General features: G+C 40.8%; 1 protein-coding gene across 10 annotated transcripts in view; it reads left to right on the top strand.

The window, feature by feature from the left end:
* The first annotated feature begins 2,834 nt into the window (after positions 1-2,834).
* The window catches only part of usp34 (ubiquitin specific peptidase 34), a 298,533-nt gene continuing 274,583 nt past the window's right edge, over positions 2,835-26,784 (top strand). For all 10 annotated transcript variants that reach the window (XM_072265297.1, XM_072265294.1, XM_072265289.1 and 7 more), the window contains exon 1: positions 2,835-3,059. In XM_072265297.1, the coding sequence (XP_072121398.1) occupies positions 3,017-3,059 (43 nt within the window). In that variant the 5' untranslated portion in view covers positions 2,835-3,016. The remainder of the gene's footprint in view (positions 3,060-26,784) is intronic.

Raw genomic sequence — 26,784 nt, 5'->3', positions numbered from 1 at the left:
AATAAATGTATTTTGAACCTTACTCCACCTTCCCCCCAACCAACCCTCTCACAAGTAGAGCACCTTGCATGCTTATGCAGCTGCTCCTGATGTATTTTGTTTAATAAAGAGAGGAGCATTATATCACTTTTGTACCACATAGAATTGTGTTTGTATGAATACTCAGTTCTCAGGGCCATGGTCCAACTACCAATCAAAGCCTACTATTATTTTGTGTTAACGAAAAATTGTAGAAGACAAAGAGTGAAGGATGTTTTCCTTGCTACCTGGTTAGGATTCAGGATAAAGTATATGGATTTCCCTTTGAGTAAAATTTCTATATTGTAGTTACAGGTATCCAAATTGATAATCAGTCTGTGCTTTTCACATGTACAGAGGGACAGTGAAAATTGTGTCTTGCATACTGATCATGAAGATCAATTCATTACAACAGCGCATTGAGGTAGTACAAGATAAAGTAATAATAGAATGCAGAATGAAGTGTTACTGTTCCAGCGAAAGTGCAGTGAAGGAAGACAATAAGGTGCAAGTGAAGAATGAGGTTCCAAGTCCATCTCATAATACTGGCAACAATTCAAATTACCTTAACAGTGAGATAGAAGTTGTTCTTCAGCCAAGTGGTATGTGTTTTAAGACTTTTGCATCTTCTTTCCAATAGAAGGGAAGAAAAGAAAATGCCCAAGGTAAATGGGCTGGCTGCTTTACTGAGGCAAATGGAAAGTGAATTTTGTTATCATAGTACAAACATATATGTCACCATATCCTGCATTCGGATTCAATTTCTTCTAGGCATTTACAGGAAAATAAATAAATACAATAGAATTTATGAAAAACTATACATAAAGACCGAAACAACCAATTTTCAAAAGACAAATCGTGCAAATAAAAAAATTAATACTGAGAACACGAGTAGTTGATTTGAAAGTGAGTCTAACACGTGGAATTACTTCAGAGAAGTAGTGAATGAAATTAAGAATGCCGATTCAGGAGGCTAATGGTCAACACCTCCTTGATAATCGGTGTTGCTTTCTTCTGGCTGCACTCTTTGTAAATATGCTCAATGGTGGGGAGAGAATTGCCTTGGTGGACTGTATCCACCACTTCTATAGGCCATGGTGTTTCCATACCAGGCTATGTTGCAACCAGATAGGATGCTCTTGAGTATATTGTCAAAGTTTTAGATGGCATGGTGGCAGCAAGAAATGTAGACAAAGTCCATGGAGTGGAGTTATATTTATGTCTTGTACTCATTGCAGTTGCTTGTGGTCACGGGATGAGCAGCTGCCATACCAAGTCATGATGCATCTAGATAGATTGCATTCCATGGTGCATTGATTAAAAATTGATGATGGTCAAAGGGCCTGCATTCAAATTTCTTTTGCCTCCTGAGGAAATGGAAGTGCTGCTCAGCTTTCTCGGTTTCAAAGCTGCTGAACCAGGACAGGACAGGCTATTGGTGATGATCACTCCTTGAACTATGAAACTTCCAGCCCTCTCGACTTTCTGCACTGTTGATATAAACAGGAGTATATGTACTGCCCCTGAAGTCAATGACCAGCTGTTTCACTTTGCTGACATTGAGAGAAAGGTTGTTGTTATGATACCATGTCACTGGACTCACTACTTCCTTCCAGTACTCCTCGTTTGAGGTGCAGTCTACTGTAGGGTGTACCACCTGCAAATTTGTAGATTGAGTTAGAGCAGAATCTGTCCACACAGACATGAGTATATAGGGAGAAGAATAGGGTGCTGAGGAAACAGCCTTTTGGGCCACCAGTATTGAGGATAATCATGGTGGAGGTGTTGGCTGTCCTTACCAATTGTGGTCTTTTGACCAGGAAGTCAAGGATCTCATTGCAAAAGGTGGTGGTGAGTCCCAGGTCTAGTTTGTAAGCTATTCTCTGCAGATGTATGTATCTTAATTGTAAACTTAGTAGATTTCAGTACAAAGTGCAAGCTTTTCATATTTTTTTAAAAATGAAAGAAATGTCTCTCTTCGAAGGACATCCACTTCTCTAGGTTAGATCAGTTTTTATTATGGCCAAATGGATAAATTAAAATTGTGACTCTTACATCAGTGGTGGGCAAACTCTTGGAGAGAATTCTTAGAGATGGGATTTACCAGCATTTGGAGAAGCATAGTCTGATTAGGGATAGTCAGGATGGATTTGTGAAGGACAGAACATGCAGTACAAGCCTGATTGACTTTTTCAAGGAAGTGACAAAACAAATTGATGAATGTACTGTGGTGGATGTGGTGTATATAAATTTTAGCAAGGCATCCGACTAGGTTCCCATGGTAGGCTCATCCAGAAAGTGGTGAGGCATGAGATCTAGGGAGACTAGGCAAGTTGTACTTTCTTAAGAAATCTAATCATTTTATAGATTCTTATCCTAAAGTAAATATTTTAACTCTATCAGGTTTGTGCAAGAAAGCAGCCTTTCAATTTCAGGTGCTCTTGGAAGCGAAAAGAGACGAATTACCGCCGACAGCCAGACGGATGAAGTGAGTTTCACGGTCTCTTCCCCCGCTCCACACGAAGCTAGTGTAGATGGATAGGTGAAAGCGTGCTTACAGGGCGGTGGGACCGCACAACTAACATCTCGGCCGAGTGTTTATATCGGATTGAACCTCCTTCCGGACACGTTTTGTCGACAAACACGGTCCGGCGAGGCGTCTGTCGCTGTGGTAACACAGGTTGACGTAGCAGAAGTTCGCGGCTGCGTGCGCCGCCTGGGTGTTTTGCGGGCTGCGCGTGGTGCGCAGAGCAGGAGTAAGAGCCGAATGTATACGGAAACAACCGAAGCCGTCCGGACGAATTCTCCAAATCAAAATGGCGCGGAGGCTTGAGGTAGCCGTTCTGGTGCTGATCGGTTAATTTGCATTTAGATTTTACCCCTTTTACTCTCCCTTCCCCCTTCCTCAGCGCCCTCTCAAAACAACGAACGGTCGCACAACAAACAATTGAACTTAATCAGAGGCTACAGCGCAATTAAATGGTTAAATTAGTGAAAGATGTGCGAAAACTGCGCAGAGCTGTTGGACGTGTTAAATGCAAGTAAGTAGTAAAATCATCCCCTGTTGCTGCACGGCCTGTATATATATGTGTGTGGAAAATAATCTGCAGAGGTGCACAGCCCATTGGTCATGGCTTGTGCTTGTTTAGCCTTCTTGCAGGCCTCGATACTACCTTAAAGTACTCAGGTCATTCAAGGTATTTTGTATTTTAATTGCTTCTTCCTACACTTAGGAACACTCGATATATGAAATTTGCAAGTTATAGTCTTTGAATTTTTATTATAAGTTTAATACATTGAATTTATTTTAATCATATTGTACGTATGGCATGGAGCTTTTGTGGCCTATTAGGTTAGGCTGATTGAGAATTGCCTAGGTCTCTTTTGAAACGTAACGTATTGTGCTAACGTTAAGGGTTGGTTGAAATAGTGATCAATCATTTAATGTTCAAGCAGTTGTTACCGTTTATTATAAAGGTTTCCCTTTTTGATCGCAGCAATTTATACTGTCTTGTAGCGAAGTAAGAATATTTTAGCATGAGTCTGCTTTGATTTTCACTTTGAGTATACAGTAGAACTGATGAGGAATTAATGCTAGTTTAATCGGCCCTTGCTGTCTTGCTGGTGTCACATTTTATTTTGTGTATTTAATGGCTTTTATATACTTGTTGAATTGCAGTGTGATTGGATTTTGGAATGGTCTTCATAAATAAACATACCTTGATAGCCTGAAATATCTTTTGCTTGTACATTTTATTCTCTGACTTTGAAAACAGTACTTCCATGTTTTGAAAGCAATATGAAGATTTAAGTGGCTGTAGGGAATAAATATAGCTGTTAAGTGCTATGATTAACTTTGAATATCCCAAAGATCAGTGAAAATCCTTGTACATTTGAAGAATGTTAAGTCTCAACTCGCAAAACAGCATTTTATTTTTTAACTTTTTGATTTACATTTATGAATGAAGACTTTGCACAATATGAATTCAAAATTTAAGTCTCCAGTTACCTTTTGAGGAAGGACTCTTTGCAGAAATAACTGACAATTGGTTTGGTTCTTGATCCTCCAAAATATTCCGCATGGAATTTAAACTGGAGGTGGCAGAGGGTGGGCTTAAGAAAGAGATTTTTGAAGAAGAAATGCTGCCTTAAATTTAATTGGGTTTGGTTGTGTGACTGGTAGGATGAAGATTATTCCATGCTTTAATTGTGCGGGGGAAAAATGAATTGCTGTACACATCTGACTTGGTAGTTAGTATTTCAAATTGAGTTGAGTGCCCTCGTCTGCTCCTAATAGTTTTGGGTTTGATGTGGGATTGGTAGTCTATGTTGAGCTGACCATTTAACATTTTGTAAAAACAGGTCAGGCAGTGTGCTTCACGTCTAAGACTGTAATGTAGTCACCAGTTTGGAAGGAATCTGTCTGTTCTTTGAGAAGATTTTACTCAAATATTTTTTAAGCAATTCAAAAGTTTTACCAGCTGTATTGTCTTTCTGTGCTCATGAACTTTAGTTTCAGCTAACGTCTATCTCAGGAATATTTTTAGCTCATGTGAAGACCCTTTGACATGAATTTTATTTATAATAGTGTGCAGATTTAAGTGATTAAATTAGAAGTACCAGTTTTTCCAAGTTAGGTCCACTTTTTTTTGTATCTATTGAATAGATTAATAACCATTTCCTTTGATACTGCACATTTTAATATGTAGCATTCTAAAAGTGTTTGGTATTGTTCAAATCAAAGTTGCTGGTGAATGCAGCAGGCCAGGCAGCATCTCTAGGAAGAGGTACAGTCGAGACTGTACCTCTTCCTAGAGATGCTGCCTGACCTGCTGCATTCACCAGCAACTTTGATGTGTGTTGCTTGAATTTCCAGCATCTGCAGAATTCCTCATGGTATTGTTCAAATTCTGTTCTATTCATGAAAATATTGTATATAAAGTAGATTTGGGAGCAATGCCATGGAAATATTTAATAAAATAATTGTGAATAGATGACAAAGTTTTTCAGAGTGCTTTGAGACTATGGTTTAATTAGTAAAGGAAGAAATTTCCAATCTTCAGGATAAGATTGAAAATTCAGAAGATGGGAAATGGTGGGGGGTGGTGAGGTGGTGTGAAGTTTGATAATATGGTTAGAATTATACAATTCTAGAGAATAAGTGCCAACTTGAACTGATTAGACCAAGTAATGTGCTTCCATATTGTAACTTCATTGTTTGTGCCATAGAAATCAGACATATTCCATCTTCATCTATATATTTTAAGTTGTTCAGTGTGTACTTTAGAAACTGCGTTGGTTTAGATTGTACTTGAGCTTGCTACAATGTTCTATTTGAAATCTGCAATATGTTACAGATGTTAGTTAAATGAATAAAAAGAGGTTGTGTTTACAGAGTCTTTATTGTGAATTCTTAGCTGATGGTTCCTGGCATCCTGATGAGCAGCAGTAATAATTTTCTGACCAACCAGTGCTTGCTGGATGGTTTGTAATGTTAAAAGCCGTCACTTGCTGTTGAGACTTCCTTTTGGCTTCAGCTGAGTCATCCTATTAATGGTTCATATTGCATGCAGCCCCTTTGGGATTTGGAGAACTAGGCCTTAGGTTGGGTTTGCCCCTTCATTTACTTTTTCAGGTGATTTCAATAGATGTAATAGAAAATGTCAATAAAACTCTTGTAATCTTCTGCTCTTGAGAAAAGCCTAGTATTTTGAATCTGTTTATACTAGTGATTTTATAATATTCAACTTTGTGTCATATTTAAATACTTCAGGATTGCACTTGCAACAATTTATTCTTTATTAAAATTTAAGTTTATGAAATTAGGCACGTTCTGTGCGGTGGTTTTTGTATAGGAGAATCTAGCTGTTCCCTCAAGAGTGCCGCCTTTATTTGTTTTACTTTTTAAGAATTGCGTCCAAAAGGTAACTGGAGTCCTGACATCGTGTGTTTAAATCAAATAATGGTTTTTGAAAATTTTTCAATTCCTCTGAAATCCTGTCTAACAAAGGAGGGGGGGGAAATCACTTCAAAGAATGTGTATATAGCAATCTCCATTGTGAATGATCCTGGTTTGTAAGCGGTAAGCCTATGTGGAATGGAACTTTCTTTGAAACGTTTGGTATCAAAGTAGTTAAGGTTTGGAAATAGTTCAAGACTGAGTGGAGATAAGGAGAGGAAAAAACCTTCCAGAACACTTGTAATTTGAATTCCAAATCCCCAAATGAGTAAAACAGGGCACTCGTTTTACTGGCTTTTTTCTTGCTTATTAGATGTTGGTATTTAGTTGATATCTGGATGAATACCATTTCAGGTATTGCTATGACCACTCTTTATTGGTCTTGGTTTATTGGAGGTTCAGTAGTTTTGTTCCAAGCTCAATTCAAACAATTAGTATAATTAGTTGTAACAATTAGTAACAACTATTGAATTTGAGATTATTTATATGTTATGGTGTTATTAATGCAACACACAAAGCACATTAGGACCTGGTGGATGAAGCTCCAGTTACATGATCCTATGGAATTAAAAGAAATGCATTGGTGATCCATCAGATTGTCAGTAAGAAAAAAACTTCTTGTTCTTTGGTAAAGGAATCTCGTTCTATTACCATATTTGAAAACAGTTCTGTAGCTCCTTATTAATACTTCACCAGCCCATTGAAATCACTGAGCAGGCCACAAAATTAAAATGTGGAGCACCTTGCACCCCATGAGAAGAAAACGATTGCTGCATGGAGTGATTCTTCAACAAAGTGAAATTTACATAGCAGAGAACAGTCAAGCAGGAACAGCCCTTCTGATCCATCTTATTTGTGCCAGCCATGATGTCAATCCCAACAGATCCCATCTGTACATGACTGGTACATGTATGATGGGCTATGTTTCCACTGCAAGTGGATGGGAGTAGGCAGTTTAAATGGTTTTAGCATGGACTAGATGGGCCAAAGAGCCTGTTTCTGTGCTCTGTACATCTATATGACTCTGGCAACACACATCAAAGTTGCTGGTGAACGCAGCAGGCCAGGCAGCATCTGTAGGAAGAGGTGCAGTCGACGTTTCAGGCCGAGACCCTTCGTCAGGACTAACTGAAGGAAGAGTGAGTAAGGGATTTGAAAGTTGGAGGGGGAGGGGGAGATCCAAAATGAAGGATCCTCATTTTGGATCTCCCCCTCCCCCTCCAACTTTCAAATCCCTTACTCACTCTTCCTTCAGTTAGTCCTGACGAAGGGTCTCGGCCTGAAACGTCGACTGCACCTCTTCCTACAGATGCTGCCTGGCCTGCTGCGTTCACCAGCAACTTTGATGTGTGTTGCTTGAATTTCCAGCATCTGCAGCATTCCTGTTGCTTGCATCTATATGACTCTGTTTGCCTGTGTATGGTCTATATCTCTGCTTGTTCATTTGTTTTTCTAACTGCTGTTTAAATGTTGCTTTCATAGCTACTTCCACTATGACCCTTGCATTTCTGCGCGCACATGCACACACACAGTTTGACACAATTAAGCGGCTGCCCCAATTAGCCGAAGTTTCATGGAAATAGTTAAAAAGGTTTAAAAAAAAAACAAAGTAGAACACTGCCAATACCACTACTGCACTTTCAAATTGAGTATTAGTTCCTAATATTATTGATGGAGGAATTCATCCAATGTATGCTGCTGTTTTCTTTTGATTGACTGTAACTGAACAAAATCTGCACAGGCACCTAGTGGAAATAACGACATACATTCAAAATAAGAAATAAAACTGATCAAAATTACTGATTTTTTTGAACAATCTGTACAAAAGGATAACATAACAGAAACACACGTCTGATACTATTTTATGAACTGTTTGGAAGCTCTAAGAATGGTATATTGTCTAATGGCCACACCAGTGCACATGAATAACATCAGTTAGAAACTGTTTAGCATAGTCTCTTGTCTCAGTTAAGTGGCATAGTATCCCAAATAAATGAAGGGAATTCTGGGTATTTTCTCAATTAGTTTTTGTTCCTTAAGAGTTGTCCTAAATAAGTGGCTGCCCTGCTTAACCGTTGGCCCAATTAACTGGAATCCCATGCATATATCTTGCCTTAGATCTTATATTTGATACTTCCACCCTGGGGAAAACACTGACAGTACACTCTGTCTAGGCCCTTTGCATTTTTTTGTATTACTGTTATCAACTGCCCACCCCCAAGTTTCTGTTCTAGAGAGAACAATCCAAGAATGTCCAACTTCTCCTTTGTAGCTTATACTGTCTAGTTAAGGCAATAATGTAGTGAACTTCTGCATCCTCCCCTAATTCTCCATATCCTTCCTGTAATATGGTGACTAGAACTACACACACTTTCAAATGTAACCTAACTGAAATTTTATGCAGCTACAACGTGACTTTCTGACATTTGTACTCAGTAATCTGATCTATGAGGGCAAGTATGCAGTACACCTTTACCACCTATTAACTTGAGATGCCACTTTTCAGGAGTGTGATTATAGACACCATGATCCCCCTGTATATGTCATTGCTGTGATTGGTCCTACCATTTACTGTATACTTTCATTTGACCTTCCAAAGTGCAACGCTTCACACTTGTCCATATGAAACTTCATCTTCCATTATTTCCCCCGCATTCCAACCGGTGCATTTCGTACTGAATCCTTTGACAGTCTTTTTCGCTATCCACAAATTGACCAAAGTTTGTATTGTCTGTAGACTTGCTAATTAGTAGAACTATATTTTTATCCAAATTATTTGCATGTATCACAAACAGCGGAGGCCCATCACTGATTCTTGACGATCATACTGGTCAAAGATCTCCAGTCAGAATAGCACCTCTCCATGACTATCCCATCTTCTAAGCCTTAGTCAATTTTGAATCCAAACTACCGAACCTTCACGGATACCATGTAAATTTTCTAGGTCAATCTACCATGAGCGATCTTGTTAAAGCTTGACTGAAATCCATCGAAACAACATCCACTGATCCATCCTCACTAATCATTTTCATCGCTCCCTCAGAACACTTAACATTTTAAAGTTTATCAGGTATGCACAAATCCATGCTGATTATCCCGAATAAATTTTTGCACTTCCAGATGCGAATAGCTACTATCTGTAAGAAACTTGTACAATAACTTCCCTACTTGAAGGCTCGCTGATCTGTAACTTTCCGATTTGTCTCTTCTGCCCTTAAAGAAACAACGTTGACTATTGTACAGTCCTCTGGGACCATGCCTGAAGCTAAAGAGGATACGAAGATCTCTTATCAAGATTGCAGCAATTTCTTGTTTTGCCTCTTTCAGAAACGTGGGTTATATTTCATTATGGTCTGGAACGTATCCACCTTAATGTTCTTCAAGAGCCCCAACAGCACCTATATGGTATTAACATGCTCTAGAACAGGTGTTCCCAACCTGGGGTCCACAGACCCCTTGTTTAATGTTATTTGTCCATGGCATAAACAAGGTTGGGAACCTCTGCTCAAGAATGTCAACATACCCCTCCCTGATCTCATATCCTCCTCACACATATATAGTGGATTCCAGTTAATTGGGTCACATTGGGACCAGTACGTTTTGGCCCAATGAAGTGGCTGCCCCAATGAGCTGAAGTTTCATGGAAATAGATAAAAAGATATAAAACAGAAACTTCTGTTTAACTGGGTAACAAACTATGTACTTAAATGAAATACAGAATGAATTAGAACACTACCAGTGCTACTACGATACTATAAAGCTGTTATTAGTTGCTAGTAGTTATCAATGGAGGAATTAATTGATTGTACACTGCCGTGTATGGGTGTCTGAGAGGGATGATTGGTAGCAGCTCTGGTGAAGGGGCTTGTTGTGCCTGTTCTTGGGCAACTCGCTTACCTTTGGTCCTTTCTGGTCACTTGGTGCTCATCTGTGGCTCCAAGTAGGTATTTGCATTCGACAGCAGCCTCATGCCATTACAGCTAAACCAGGTGAAGGTAGCCAGTGGGCCTCATACCCCAGTGAAGTAGGGACATGCCTGTCCTAGCATCTGAAGGCAGCTCCGGCGGACTGGGAAGGTGAAATCCAGTGACCAAGAAGATGGTTCTGCTACACTTTATGGAGAGTGAAGGGCATGATGAGGCACAGGAGAAGTCAAGGTTATCCACTGCAATCAAGGAAGATCCCAGTTTGTGAAGGCTTCCAAGGTTGAAAACATGTAACTGTTCCAGTCCAATGGTTTTTCCACTTAAAAACCTCCTGCACAAGTTTCACTGTTATTGTTAGAAACGATGGACAACCAACACGCTGCTGTGTTCTTTTGATTGACTGTGAATGATTTATGATATCTTGATATTCTTGCCAGTTCCTAACTTGTTGAAGTAGTGAAATAGTTTTATTTTCACTCCTGGTAAAGCCTGAATGCTTGAAACTGCAGTGAGCAAAACAGTTTTGAATTGTCTGACTGCTTATTCCTTGCCCACTATGAGAGACAAAAATCACTGCTTTTTGAACACAAACACATGTAACTGACGCCATTTAAAAACTGTTTGCTCTCAGCATGGTGTATTGTCTAATGTCCACGCAAGTTCATGCGACTGGTGCTACTTAGAACCTGTTTGGCAACAGTCTCCTGTCCCAAACAAGTTGCCGAGTGTCCCCAATAAACAAAGGAAATCCCAGCTATTTTGTCGATCAGTATTTGTCCTTGAGAGTTGTCTCAAATAAGTGGCTGCCCTGATTAACCGATGGACCAATTAACCAGAAATCATTGTATTTGTTCAAGAAAGGGAGTAGGGATAACCCTGTGAACTGTAGGCCAATGAGTCATATTTCATTGTTGGGCAAATTATTAGAAAAGATTCTTAGAGATAGGATTTACAAGCATTTGGAGAAGCATTGTCTGATTGGGGATACTCAGCATGGCTTTCTGAGGGGCAGATCATGCTTCATGAGCCTGATTGAGTTATTTGAGGATGTGATAATACATATTGATGAAGTTAGAACAGTGGATGTGGGGTATATGGATTTTATTGAGGCGTTCCCCAAGGTAGGATCATTCAGAGAGTCAAGAAGCTTGGAATCCATGGAAACTTGGCTGTGGATTCAGTATTGGCTTGCCCATAGAAGGCAGAGGGCGGAAGTAGACAGAGCATATTGTCATGGAGGTTGGTGACCAGTGATGTTCCTCAGGGATTTGTTCTGGGACCCATTCTCTTTGTGATTTCTATAGATGAGTTGGATGAGGAAGTGGAAGGGTGAGTTAGTGAGTGTGCACTGTCACAAAGGTTGGTGGAGTTGTGAATAGTGTGAAGAGTTGCAGGTTGTAACAGGACATTGACGGGATGCAAGATGAGAAGTGGCAGATGACCTTTAACTCAGAAAAGTGTGAATTTTATAGCAGAATACAGGGTTAAAGGTACGATTATTAGCAGCGTGGAGGAACAGTGTGCGGTCTATGTCCATTGTTCCTTCACTATGAAGTGTTCCCTCACCTGGAAGGGCTGTTTAGGGTTTTGACATCTGCAGAATTTCTCTTGTTTGTGATTTCGTTACAGAGAGTTGAACTCCCTGCAGGGGTGGTGGTAGAGACAGGTACATCAGGGACATTTAAGAAGCTCTTAGGCACATGGATGATAGAAAAATGGAGGACTATATAGGAGGAAAGGGTTAGTTTGATCTTAGTGTTGATTATAAGATTGGTACAACATTGTGGGCTGAAGGAGCTATCCTGTGCTGTACTTTTCTACAGTGTCTTGAAAAAGTATTCAGCTCCCACAACTATTCTCATATTTTGCTGTCTCATTTTCTGTTAAAAATATATTGAAGTAGGATTTTTGAGCTAAGCAAGAAAACATTGTGCATCATGTCAAATCAAAAGAAAAATTCTAAAAGCTGTTAAGTTCATGGTTCCACAATCTCTAAGGATTTGCACAAAAAGGGTACTTATGGACGAGTGGCAAGGAAGAAGCACTTTATAAAAAAAAAAATCCTTGCTTGTAAAGACTCTGCAAAGCATTACCTATAAAATACTGTAAAGATGTGGAAGAGGGTCTTGTGGTTGGATAAGAATAAAGTGGAGCATTTTAGCCTCAAAAGTTAAGTTCAAGTAGATTTATTATCGAAGTATGTATATGTCACCATTTACAACCCTGAGATTTATTTTCTTGCAGGCATACTCAATAAATCCGTAATAGCATAATAACCATAACAGAATCAATAAAAGACCGCACCAACTGGGCGTTCAGTGTGCAAAAGACCGCAAACTGCACAAATACAAAAAGAAAGAAATAATAAATAAGCAATAAATATCAAGAACATGAGGTGAAGAGCCCTTGAAAGTGAGTCCATGGATTGCGGGAGCATTTCATTGATTGGACAAGTGAAGTTATCAGCTGTAGTTCAAGAGACTAATAGTTGAGGGATAATGACTGTTCCTGAGTCTGTTGGTGTGAGTACCTCATTCTTGATGGCAGCATTGAGAAGAGAGCATGACCTATGTGGTGGGGTTCCCTGATGACGGATGCTGCTTTCCTGCGACAACACTCCGTGTAGATCTGCTCACTGGTGGGGAGGCCTTTACCCGTGATGGACTGGGCTGTATCCACTATTTTTTGTACGATTCTTTGTTCAGGGCATTGGTGTTTCCATACAAGGCTGTGATATAACCAGTCAGTATACTCTCCATCACACATCTGTAGAAGAAGTTTGTCAGAGTTTTAAATGTCATGCCAAATCTTCGCAAACTCCTAAGGAAGCAGGGCCGCTGGTGTGGTTTCTTCATAATTGTACTTGCAAGCTGGGCCCAGGACAAGTCCTCTGAAATGATAACACTGAGGAATTTAAAATTCCTGACCCTCTACACCTCTGAGGACTGGTTCACTGACCTCTGGTTTCCTCTTCCTGACATCAACAATCAGCTTCTTGGTCTCGTTGATATTAAATAAGAGATTGTTGTTGTGGCACCACTTAGCAGATTTTCAAACTCCCTCCTGTATGCTGATGGTCACTGCCTTTGATTCGGCCTAGGATATTGGTGTTATCAGCAAACTTAAATATGGCATCAGAGTTGTACTTGCCACACAGTGATAAATGTAAGGTGAGTAGAGCAGGGTGCTTAGCACACAGTCTTGTGGTGCACTTGTGCTGATGGTGATTGTGGAGGAGATGTTCTTGCCAACCTGAACTGACGGGTCTACAAGTGGGGAAACTGAGGATCTGATTGCACAAGGAGGTATTGAGGCCAAGGTCTTGAAGCTTATTGTTTAGTTTTGAGGGGATGATAGTATTGAATACTGAGTTGCAGTCGATAAAGTACACCTTTGCTCTTTGATGTATACATCTTTGCTGTCCAGATATTCCAGGGTTGAGTGAAGAGCCAATGATATGGCAAGCATTTAAAGGTTGCATGGATGAACTACAACAATTGTTCATCCCAGTTTGGCAAAAGAATAAATCAAGGAAGGTAGTGCACCCGTGGCTGACAAGAGAAATTAGGGATAGTATCAATTCCAAGGAAGAAGCATACAAATTAGCCAGAGAAAGTGGCTCACCTGAGGACTGGGAGAAATTCAGAGTTCAGCAGAGGAGGACAAAGGGCTTAATTAGGAAGGGGAAAAAAGATTATGAGAGAAAACTGGCAGGGAACATAAAAACGGACTGTAAAAGCTTTTACAGATATGTAAAAAGGAAAAGACTGGTAAAGACAAATGCAGGTCCCCTGCAGACAGAAACGGGTGAATTGATTATGGGGAGCAAGGACATGGCAGACCAATTGAATAATTACTTTGGTTCTGTCTTCACTAAAGAGGACATAAATAATCTTCCAGAAATATTAGGGGACAGAGGGTCCAGTGAGATGGAGGAACTGAGCGAAATACATCTTAGTAGGGAAGTGGTGTTAGGTAAATTGAAGGGATTGAAGGCAGATAAATCCCCAGGGCCAGATGGTCTGCATCCTAGAGTGCTTAAGGAAGTAGCCCAAGAAATAGTGGATGCATTAGTGATAATTTTTCAAAACTCGTTAGATTCTGGACTAGTTCTTGAGGATTGGAGGGTGGCTAATGTAACTCCACTTTTTAAAAAAAGGAGGGAGAGAGAAACTGGGGAATTATAGACCGGTTAGCCTAACGCCGGTGGTGGGGAAACTGCTGGAGTCAGTTATCAAGGATGTGATAACAGCACATTTGGAAAGTGGTGAAATGATCGGACAAAGTCAGCATGGATTTGTGAAAGGAAAATCATGTCTGACGAATCTCATAGAATTTTTTGAGGATGTAACTAGTAGAGTGGATAGGGAAGAACCAGTGGATGTGGTATATTTGGATTTTCAAAAGGCTTTTGACAAGGTCCCACACAGGAGATTAGTGTGCAAACTTAAAGCACACGGTATTGGGGGTAAGGTATTGGAGAATTGGTTAGCAGACAGGAAGCAAAGAGTGGGAATCAACGGGACCTTTTCAGAATGGCAGGCGGTGACTAGTGGGGTACCGCAAGGCTCAGTGCTGGGACCCCAGTTGTTTACAATATATATTAATGACTTGGATGAGGGAATTAAATGCAGCATCTCCAAGTTTGCGGATGACACGAAGCTGGGTGGCAGTGTTAGCTGTGAGGAGGATGCTAAGAGGATGCAGGGTGACTTGGATAGGTTGGGTGAGTGGGCAAGTTCATGGCAGATGCAATTTAATGTGGATAAATGTGAAGTTATCCACTTTGGTGGCAAAAATAGGAAAACAGATTATTATCTGAATGGTGGCCGATTAGGAAAAGGGGAGGTGCAACGAGACCTGGGTGTCATTATACACCAGTCATTGAAAGTGGGCATGCAGGTACAGCAGGCGGTGAAAAAGGCGAATGGTATGCTGGCATTTATAGCGAGAGGATTCGAGTACAGGAGCAGGGAGGTACTACTGCAGTTGTACAAGGCCTTGGTGAGACCACACCTGGAGTATTGTGTGCAGTTTTGGTCCCCTAATCTGAGGAAAGACATCCTTGCCATAGAGGGAGTACAAAGAAGGTTCGCCAGATTGATTCCTGGGATGGCAGGACTTTCATATGAAGAAAGACTGGATGAACTGGGCTTGTACTCGTTGGAATTTAGAAGATTGAGGGGGGATCTGATTGAAACGTATAAAATCCTAAAGGGATTGGACAGGCTAGATGCAGGAAGATTATTCCCGATGTTGGGGAAGTCCAGAACGAGGGGCCACAGTTTGAGGATAGAGGGGAAGCCTTTTAGGACCGAGATTAGGAGAAACTTCCTCACACAGAGAGTGGTGAATCTGTGGAATTCTCTGCCACAGGAAACAGTTGAGGCCAGTTCATTGGCTATATTTAAGAGGGAGTTAGATATGGCCCTTGTGGCTACGGGGGTCAGGGAGTATGGAGGGAAGACTGGGGCGGGGTTCTGAGTTGGATGATCAGCCATGATCATAATGAATGGTGGTGCAGGCTCGAAGGGCCGAATGGCCTACTCCTGCACCTATTTTCTATGTTTCTATGTTTCTATCTACTGTGGACCTGTTGTCCTTGCAAATTGGAGTGGATCAAAGTCACTTCTCAGGCAGGAGTTGGCATGTTTCATCACCATCCTCTCAAAACACTTCTTCACTGCGGATGTAATTGCAGCTGGATGAGTCATTGAGGCCAGAATACCATGTTCTTCTGAGGCACCAGTATAATTGAAGCCTGCTTGAAACAGGTGGGTACCCCAGACTGTCAAAGTGAGAGTTTAAAGATCTCAGTGAACATTCTAACCAACTGATCAGCACAGGACGTTGGTACTTCGCCTGGTAGCCTGTCTGGGCTGGAAGCTTTTCATGGTTTCACCCTCCTGAAGGATGTTCGCATGTCAGCCTCAGAGATTGAACTCTCAGATCATCGGGCTGTGGGGGTTCATAATGGTTCCTCCATGTTTTGACAGTCAAAGCGAACATTGAAGGCATTGCACTCATCTGAAAGCAAAGCCCTGTACTAAGTTCTTTGTGTGGTGTAATACTGTAAAGGATGATGGAGGTAGTATCATGCTATAGGGATGGATCTCAGCAGCTGGGACTGGAAATCTGGTCAGGATTGATGGGAAGATGCATGCTGCTACATACAAAGTGATCCTGGATAAAAGCCTGCTAGCTTCTGCCAGAAAGTTTAAATTGGGAAATAACTTTGTCTTTCAGCAGGACAGTGACTCAAAGCACACTTTCAGAGCAACCATGAAGTGGGCTCAAATAAAAAAAATTCATGTCCTTGAGTGACCCAGTCAGAGTTCTGTCCATCATTGCTCCCTAATTAACCTGACACAGCTTGAGCTTTCTGCAAGGAGGAATGGGCAATTCTTACTCCATCACATTATGCAAAGCTAACAGAGACTTATCCAAAAAGACTGCTGGCTGTAATAGCTGCGAGAGGTGGTTAGTACTCAGAAGTACTGAGCAAAGGGGATGCATACTTTTGAACTGTTGACATTTCAGTTTTTGAATTTTTAGCTTTTAATACTTTACAATTTTGCCTGATTTTTGGGACCCACTGTGAAAAAAGGAGCATGTCATTCACAAATAAAAACTCTCTGTTAAACTGATCAAAATCTGGTTGTAATACTGATTTAGGTGAACAAAGGGTTGGGGGCTGAATACTTTTTCAAGGCACTGTATTTTCTATATCCCTCCCCTTGGTGAATCCAATGTGAAGTACAAACGTACTTCAATACCTTGCACACTTACTTCAACTCTGAGAATAAATTTCCTGATTTGCCTTTATGTGGTTGTATCCTTTCCCTAGCTAAACTTTTGTTTTTAATGCATGTATAAAGTGCCTTGATTTTCTTTTAGTGTGTTTGCCAAAGATATTTTATAGTCCATACTTCTGATTCCCTGTTTAAGTACCTCACCTTCCTTTATATTTCTCAAATGCTGTCTCTGATTTTAATTTCTAAACCTTGTATATGCTTCTGTTTCCATCGTCACTGAATTTGCAAATTTTTGTCATTCAATGTACCTGAATCTTGCCATCCTGTCTTTCTCATGTTGGTTCCAAATTCTAGGCTTTAAACTAGGCTTTAAATAAGTTCCACATGTCAGATATGGACTTTCCCAATAACAGCTGCTCCTATTCTACTCTCCCCAGCTCCTGCCTCGTACTGTTATAATTCAATTCTCTCCAATTTGGAACTTTGCCCTTTGCCCAAAGGGCAAACCGTATCTATAAAGCCATAATTTTTAAGATAGTTACATTTGGTGGTTACAAAATGCTCTTGCATTGAACCACCATTTATCTGACCAGGCTCATTTCCCAATGCAAAGTCTGGTATGGCCTCTTTCCTGGTATTGTAGGTCACTTTCCTAGCCTACAATACTGACCATTATAATGTCATTAGCATAATTTGGCACTATTGTGATTTTTGTGTCAAAATACCCTCCTGTATACATCTAACAAATTCTGCCCCATTTAACCTTCTGGCACTAAGATGAATTGAAGTAAATATTGGGGAAAATCAAAATCACACACTGCAACTACCCCGTTGCTTATACATTTTTCCATAATCTTTTTACTTACCTGTTCCTCTATTTCCCACTGGCCATTGGGAGGCCTATGGAATAACATAATCCTTGCTCCTTTCTTATTCCTGAGCTCTACTCATTTAACTCTGTGGATGGGCTGCCTAGGTCATCCTGTCCTAAGTGCTGCTGATCCCTCATCGGTAGTGCAATTTCCCCAACTCTTCTACATCTCTCTCTATTGCATCTGTAATATCTGAATCCTGGAACCTTGGGCTGCTAGTCTTGTCTCCTTTCAGTCAATATTATAGTTCCACATACTAATGCAAGCCATTAAATTAATCTGGCTTACTTATAATGCTCTTTTGAAGAAAATACACTTCAGCCCACCATGTTCATTAAACTGGTCCTGTCTGCAGCCTACTTGACCTAATCTCTACCTTCACATCAATATATGTAAGGAAAGAGTTAAATGTGATTCCTCCTTGGTATATGCTAAACTAAAATGTAAGTCTGTAAGACAAAATGATGTTAGCTTGGAATGGGATTGTTTTGAGAAAGTACAAGAGAGCCAGTCAACACCAGTGTTTTGAGAGAGCCAAGAAAGTACAAATATACAGCCATAATAGTGGAAAGTGGTGAGAAGCATGTTTGTCTGGGCTGAAGGTTGTAAGAGATAAGGAGGTGCAGCTGGTAACACCAAAGGATAGAAAATTACTCACGTAAGAGGTTCTGGAGTGTATAAAAAGGAGGACTTCGTTTGTGCGGGGGAGAGCCTTGTGTCAGGCTACATCATGGCTGGTGCTAGTGCCATGATAGGGAACAGTATATCGAGTCAGAGAGAAGGAGATCAGCTTGTTAAGTGAATGATAAACATTATTTTGATTTCTGTACTGCTCTGACTGTAGACTTTTGTTTTTCTTTCTGTATTGCATTTGGGCTGGTTATAATAAAGTGTTTTCTTGTGGTTTAACATGTGAAGTGTCTCCTTTGTGGATGGATATGCAAAATACCTTCAGCTGAATAAGAAAAGAGCACATAACAAATTTTAAATAATATTTCGTTACAGTACCTTCTCTTGCTGAATTGCTGCCATGGTTCCCATCCATTGTCACACAAGTTTAAACAAGTCGCAGGAGCAAAGCTTCTGATGAGGCTAAGTGCAGCTTGTCCTTGTATGGGTCCTACCTGTCTGGGAAGAGAGCCCAGTGATACATGTACATAGAGCCTTCACTTCTTCTCAAGTTTCTGTCTTCCGATCTCTTTGCTAGCACATGGCACAGGGAGTAAAGGCTGATTTATACTTCTGTGTCAAATCAACGCCATAGGTACGGCGTAGCCGCGAACCCTACGCAGAGCCTACGCGGATCCCTACACCGTAGCCTGACGTGCACCTCTCCCAAGATGTAACTACGTGTCGCGGCAACGCAGACTGCAACAACTGTGATTGGTCCACTTGGTAGCATCGCATTTCCCCCTACGCTGCAATAGCTTCACATTGGACGACTGAAGGGCAGGGAAGGAACTCTGGCTGCAATGCTTTCCATAAAACTTTACAGACCTCCGAAATTATGGAGGACACATTTCGCTTTTATGAAAAAAGACGCTAGCTTTAAATCTGTTTACCCTGAGAAAGACTATCATGACCATGAAGCCTTGCACGGGCAGGTGTGTGCGCATGCGCGATGTTCCTGAATTGCAGAGTGACACAGACGTACCAACGCACAGGTATAAATGCTCACAACGCGTGTAGGCCACTTGCGTAGGTTACGGCGTCCATTTGACTCAGAAGTATAAATCAGCCTTTATTCTGAGATTATAACACTGGAGGTTCTGTTTTTTTTAACATGTTACCTAATTCCTTGATTTATCTGTACAGAACTTCATCTCTCTTCCTGCCTATGTTGTTAGTATTAATGTGGACTACGATCTCTGGCTGCTTACCCTTCATTTTAGAATGTCCTGTTCTTGCTCAGAGACGAGTGTGACCCTACACGAGGGAAGCAACAAATCCTTGATGCTCACGCATGGCAACAGAAATGCCTATCTGTGCTATCTCCATTACTATTGCTCTCTTAGTCCTTGACCTACCATGTTGTACCACAGAGCCAGTTGTGGCTGCTGCTGTAATTTTTTTCTATTCTTCTCTTTCATCATTCCCCACCTCCCCAACAGTATTCAAATGGTATTCTCGTTGGAGAGAGGAACAGCCAGAAGAGAATCCTATATCATTTACCTGCCCTTCCTGACGGTCAACTGTCTATCTGACTGAATCTTTGGGGTGACCATCTCCCTGAAATTCCGATGTGTAAATACTCCATTGCTCCAACCGATCCATATTCTTTCATAATGTTTTAGGATTAAAATGGGAGGTGTCAATCCACATACAATTGTGATTGGGTTCAACCCAAAATATAATAACATATATTTGTATTTCTTATTAATGAGAATTCTGGTATGAAGGTGCCAGTGCACAGGATCAGAAAAAGCTGCAGTGTTGTAAACTCAGCCAACTGTATCGTGGGGCTCACCTCCCCACCATCAAGGACATCCTCAAGAAGGTGGGATCCATCATTAAGGACCCTCACCATCCATGACATGCCCTCTTCTTATTATTACCATCAGGAAGGAGGTACAGGAGCTTGAAAATGTGCAACATTTTAGGAATAGCTTCTTACCATCAGATTTATAAATGGTCCATGAACTCTACCTCACCAGGTTGCTCTCTTTTTACACTTCATATTTATTTTTTATATTTCTTATTGTAATTTATAAGTAATTTTTATGTATTGTACTGTGCTGCCCAGCAACAAAGTTCATGATATATGTCAGTGATAATAAACATCTTTCTGAGCTGAATATGTCTGTTTTGGAGTCATTGGATACTGTGCATAAAGATTAAGTATTTTTTGTAGCCACCAAACCAATTGGTGCTCTGATCAGGAGTTTGTGATTAAAAGAATGGCACTAAAGGTAGTGTTTATAGACACAATCTTATTCACACAACTACTTCTGGGAAGGAAATTTTGCTTTCTTTATTTGGTCCGGTTTTAATGTGTTGTTTGTTAATAGTAATACCAGGGTTGTGGTGATGTTCATATCCCATTTTAAAAAAAAAACACAATGTTCAATGCATATCTTTGGGACAGATCAGTTAAAATAAGACTTTATTTCTTACACTTCGGGAATTTTATTAAGGCTGAGTAGTTGCACCTCATGCTCAGGACTTCCTTGCTGCATGATATTTGGTGGGGGGTCTTTGACTGTTTTTTCCATTTACCTGCCTCCTGTTGATCTTTTTTCTCTGTCATGACAGTTTCCCTTGTTTTTGTCTTTCTCTACTAGCTTCTATGTGGATTTGGTCATCCTCTTCTGTTGTGGGCATTTGTAGCTGAATATTGCCACAAAACAACTCCCCACCCCTCCCCCTCAGTGTTGGGAAGGAACTATTCTGCAGCAGCTCTTCTTCCTTTTTCCATTATGCCTTTCTCAAGATGCAGGATTCAAGTTTATTCAAAGTTCAAAATAAATTTATTATCAAAGTGCATACAGTATACATAGATTCATTTTCTTGCAGGCATTCACAGTGGAATAAAGAAATACAATCAAATCAAGAAGCACTATAAACTGACAAGCAATCAATGTGCAAAAGAAGACAAACTGCAAATACAAAAAAATCATAATCAGTAAATAAATAATACTGAGAACTTGAGTTGTAGAGTTCTTGAAAGTGAGTCTGTAAATTGTGATCAGTAATCATTTCATTGTTGAGGTGAGTGAAGTTAGCCACACTGGTTCAGGAGCTTGATGGTTGAAAGGTAACTGTTCCTGAACTTAGTGTTGTGGAGTGTTCCTGAGGCTCCTGTACTTCCTTCCAGATTGCAGCAGCCAGAAGAGAGCATAGCCTGGATCATGGGAGTTCTTGATGATAGATGCTGCTTTCTTGTGATGGCGATGCTTGTAGGTGTGCTCAGTGCCTGGGAGGACTTTTCCTGTGATGGACTTGTAAACGTAACTTTGCTGGATCAAATAACGACAGCACAAAAAGATCGTTATTTATCTTTTCACCCGTTTATTTCTTCGAGCTCAGCCGGCGAGTGAACTTGGACCTGACATCAGGGAGAGAATCTTTCTCGTCTCCCTGGCGGTTCTACGAGTTCACTGCCTGATGTCAGAATTGTCAGAAGTTACAAGGCCACCAATACAAAAGAACAATCAGTTTGATAACCATTCCGGTCAAGTCAGTGGACTATTGATACAAAAGTACAATCAATTTGTTAGACACTCCAGCCACCTTAATTAAAGAAAGGAATGTCCTACCTGGTTTGCTGGAGCCAAAACTTAATGATAAAGATAAGGACATCCGTCAAATTTGTGCTTTAATTAAGAAAGGAATGTTCTGTCTAATTTCCATCAGGTACTGCTTTTTGTCAAAATCAAAAGGTGTGAAAAGCCCAGAGACATCTTATGTGGATCTGGGTGAACTTTAATCCTTATCTTGCTCCAAAGAAAGCAGCTGTGAGACATTATTCAAACACACTGCAGTCACAGACATAGTCAGTACTTAATTCATTGTTTACAGGGATCTGAGAATCCCCCATTCCCTTAAACTTTATCAGACTGGGTTGTATTCACCACTTTTTGTACGCTTTTTCATTCCGGGACATTCATGTTTCCATACCAGGTTGTGATAGAATTAGTCAGGTTACTCTCCACTTTGCAACTCTGCATCTTTGTCAAAGTTTCAGATAATATGTTGAATCTGTGCAAACTTCTTTTTTAAAGAAAAGTAGAGGTGCTGCCTTGCCGCCTTTGTAATGGCAGTTGTGTACTAGAACAGATCCTCTGATATGAGAATGCCAAGGAATTTGAAGTTACTGACCCTTTCCACTTCCGATCCCCTAATGTGACTGGCTTTCTCCTCCTGCAGTCAATAATCAGCTCTTTGGTTTTGTGAACATTGAATGAGAGAGAGGTTCTTGCTGTGGCACCATTCAGCCAGATATTCAATCTTCCTTTATGCTGATTTGTCACCACCTTTGGTGTCATCATTTAACTTAAACATGGAGTTGGAGCTGCACTTAGCCCTCGCAATCATAAGTGACTATTTATTTGTCATGTGCCTTTTGAAACATGCAGTGAAATGTATTATTTGTGTTAATAACCAACATATCTGATGGTGTGTTGGGGGTAGCCTGCAGGTGTTGCACAGCACACCCACAATGCTTAGCAAAATAATGCAACACAACAAGCAACAACAGCAAAACCTGCCCTGTTCCTCCCTTCCACCCATGCACATACACAGTCCTTCTAATGCCAGGGCAGGCCTCCAGCTTCCACCCTCCAGTGGACTTTGGCCTGCAGGCACCAGGCTTCAGAAGACTCGCAGAGATTTGTAGATTTGGTTCCGGTCAACAGTCCTTAACTTCCACGCTTCTGATTTGACTGTCGGTCCTCGATACTTAGCATCAACCCATTTACGTGCTGATCACCAAATACCAAACCTTAACATCTGGAATCACCGATGGTGGGAAACATTAGGCTTAAAACTCGGTCTCATTGATTTGTCAACTTGGGGGTCATCAAACTTATTCCTCCTGCTTGCACAGAACTCCGACTCTGGAACCAGCCAGAAACTTGGTGACTTTGGGGGCCCTGGTCAATTTTCTACTCGTCTTGACATCCAGCCACGGATGTCCCGTGTCCAGTGGTCTTTGAAATTGGAGCAGTGACTTAGACTCCAGCCTGACCTCTAATTCTCCTACATCCCTGTCCCTAAATCCTAACTGGACCCTAACTCCTCTCTCTGTCCTTTACAAACCAAAAAAAAATTAAGAACAGCTAATCCCTTATGCCTACACAGTGCTGATATCCCTTCATTCTCTGCATGTTCTTGTGCATATCTAAGAGTCCCTTGAATGTATCTATTCTATTTTCTTCCGCCACCACTGCTGGCAGTGCGTTCCAGCCACCTATCACCTACTTCCTCTGCAGATGTCTTTTGAACTTAACCCCACTCACCTTAAATGTATGCCCTCTTATACATTTTGACACTGGAGATAAAAATACTGGCTGTCTACTTATGCCTTTCGTAATCTTAAATTCTTTCAGATCCCCGTATAGCTTCTACTGCTCCAGAGCAGGCAATCTAAGTTCTTTCAACCTCTTCTTAAAGCAAATGCCCTCTAATTCAGGCAGCATCCTGGTAAACCTCTTCAATACCCTCTACAGATTTGATCTTTCAAGTGCAACACCTCACACTTAATGCCAGACTAAATTTCATCTGCTATTTCTCAGCCCATATCTACAAATGATCTATATCTTGCCATTCCTTCAACAATCTACACTATCCATAACACCACTAATCTTTGTTTTCATCTGTGAATTTACTAACCTACCCATTCACATTTTCATCCTGGTCATTTATCACAAACAGCAGAGATCTCATTACAAATCCCTGCAGACATCACTAGTCACGGATCTGCAGCCAGAATATATTCCATAAAATACTATCCTCTGTCTTCTATGGGCGAGCCAATTCTGAATCTAAGTGGTCAGTTCACTGTGGATCCTGTGCATCTTAATTTTCTAGATAAGCTTACCATCATCAATTCTTCTGTATCTTGGAGAGGTGAAACACAGATTGGCTGAACACCCTTGTTCACTCTACAAGTGTAACTGAGGTTTTATTGTGTCTTTTTAATTCCTAATTCTACTCCCATTCTGATATCTTTGTTCTTAGTTTCCTATTGACTAATTAATTCAGAATCAGATCCAGGAGCAGCATATACTGTTTTAATGAGGGATGTTAGACCTGTGGTCTTCATAGTAAATTTAACCATTTCAGGTGAAAATTCGGTAGCATAGTGGTTACTGCAATGTTTTACAGCGCCAACATTCTCCAATCGGGGTTTGATTTCCACAGCTCTATGTAAGGTGTTTGTATATTCTGCCCATGACCATGTGGGTTTTCTCTGGGAATTCTGGTTTCCTTCCACATTTCAGAGACATCCAGATAGGGTTAGTGGGTTATGGGCATCTGTGTTGACACCAGCAGCGTGGCGATACTTGAGGGTTGTCCCATATGTCTGGAGAGTTTGTTGGTTATTGGTGCACACAACGCACTTCACTGTATGTTTTGATTGCACACTGGTAATAAAAAACTTAATCCCTAATCCTACTTTCACTTCTTATGGACTTTGTTTCCTGTTCCTGTTGTGTTTCACCATAAAACTTTTTGACATTTTAATCTCTAAATATTATCAGAATTCATTCCTGCTGTCACCTTCATTGCATCTCTCCACCGATGCAGTCTAACTTCCTTTGTATTTGCTGGCTTGGCTCAGTTGATAGCTCATTCTTGTGTAACACTCTGCAAGGTTTCCATAAGACAAAGGAGCAGAAGTCGGCTATTCGGCCCATCGAGTCTGCTCCGCCATTTTATCATGAGCTGATTCATTCTCCCATTTAGTCTCACTCCCCCGCCTTCTCACCATAACCTTTGATGCCCTGGCTACTCAGATACCTATCAATCTCTGTCTTAAATACACCCAATGACTTGGCCTCCACTGCTGCCCATGGCAACAAATTCCATAGATTCACCACCCTCTGACTAAAAAAATTTCTTCGCATTTCTGTTCTGAATGGGCACCCTTCAATCCTTAAGTCATACCCTTTTGTACTGGACTCCCCCATCATGGGAAACAACTTTGCCACATCCACACTGTCCATGCCTTTCAACATTTGAAATGTTTCTGAGGTTCCCCCTCATTCTTCTAAACTCCAAGGAATACAGTCCATGAGCGGACAAACGTTCCTCATATGTTAACCCTCTCATTCCGAGAATCATTCTAGTGAATCTTCTCTGTACCCTCTCCAATGTCAGCACATCCTTTCTTAAATAAGGAGCCCAAAACTGCCCACAGTACTCCAAGTGAGTTCTTACCAGCGCCTTATAGAGCCTCAACATCACATCCCTGCTCCTATACTCTATTCCTCTAGAAATGAATGCCAACATTGCATTCGCCTTCTTCACCACTGACTCAACCTGGAGGTTAACCTTAAGGGTATACTGTACGAGGACTCCCAAGTCCCGTTGCATCTCAGAACTTTGAATCCTTTCCCCATTTAAATAATAGTCTGCCCATTTATTTCTTCTGCCAGAGTGCACAACCAGACACTTTCCAACATTGTATTTCATTTGCCACTTCTTTGCCCATTCTTCCAATCTATCCTGCTAATGTAATGGTTTCTCTGTAAGGTTTCACTCCTAATGTAATGGTTTCTCTGTAGCAGCAGTGTTTGGGTCATGAGTAGAAATAATGGGGCCTTGGAATGTGCGCCATCCAATGAGAGGCATGTTATTTCATGTGTGTCTGAGAGAAGTTATTTGCGGGCTTTTTGGCAGAAGCTGGAGAGAGCTTTGGGCCTCAGCAGCAATCCCTCTAGTACCCTGCTGGCCACAGCTGGCCAACCCAAAATTGACCTGTCCATTTCTACTACAGTGTATATAGATTCATTCACCATAACACCACAAACTGTTCATTAGCTCGTCTGCATTCCACAACAGGATATTATATCCAGTTCAGTACTCTCTAACCCATATTTAATTTTCTCTCAAGCTGCACCTTGTTAAAAGTCCTTCAGTAAATCTTAGATCTACCACAAACTGTTTTGCTGTTATCTATTCTGTTAGTTAGAGCCTTAATAAATTTCAACAAATTTGCAAGCATGATTTTCATAAGTTGATGTTGTATCAGTCCTATTCTGTTTCAAGTATTCTGCTGCCACTTCTTTGACAATGTATTCCCGCAATATCCCTATTACTAATATCATACTAATTCCCCTGGAGTTTTCTGTTTGCTCCCTTCTTTGGGGTTCAGGCAAACAGAAACGTCTGATTAAAAGAACCTCCATTTGAGCGAATGCTGTGTTAATACTGCCCATACACAGTTATCGGTAGCCCAGAAATGACAGATCGTACACCTGCATAAAATTATAAAGAAAGTATATTTACCAATTTTCGACATACAGAGAAGCAAAACAGAGAAGCAAAAAGAAAGATAAAGGGCCCATTGCAGTAAACCAATATAACTATGCACATAAATGTGACCCCACTAAGGAGCACCAGGCCATTGTCTCCCACACCATCACTGACTTTATCCGCTCAGGGGATCTCCCATCCACTGCTACCAACCTTATAGTTCCCACACCTCGCACTTCCCATTTCTACCTCCTACCCAAGATCCACAAGCCTGCCTGTCCTGGCAGACCTATTGTCTCAGCTTGCTCCTGCCCCACTGCACTCGTTTCTGCATA

Source organism: Mobula birostris, chromosome 8, assembly GCF_030028105.1.
Source record: "Mobula birostris isolate sMobBir1 chromosome 8, sMobBir1.hap1, whole genome shotgun sequence".
Taxonomy (NCBI): domain Eukaryota; kingdom Metazoa; phylum Chordata; class Chondrichthyes; order Myliobatiformes; family Myliobatidae; genus Mobula; species Mobula birostris.
This window is presented reverse-complemented; position numbering and strand designations above follow the sequence as displayed.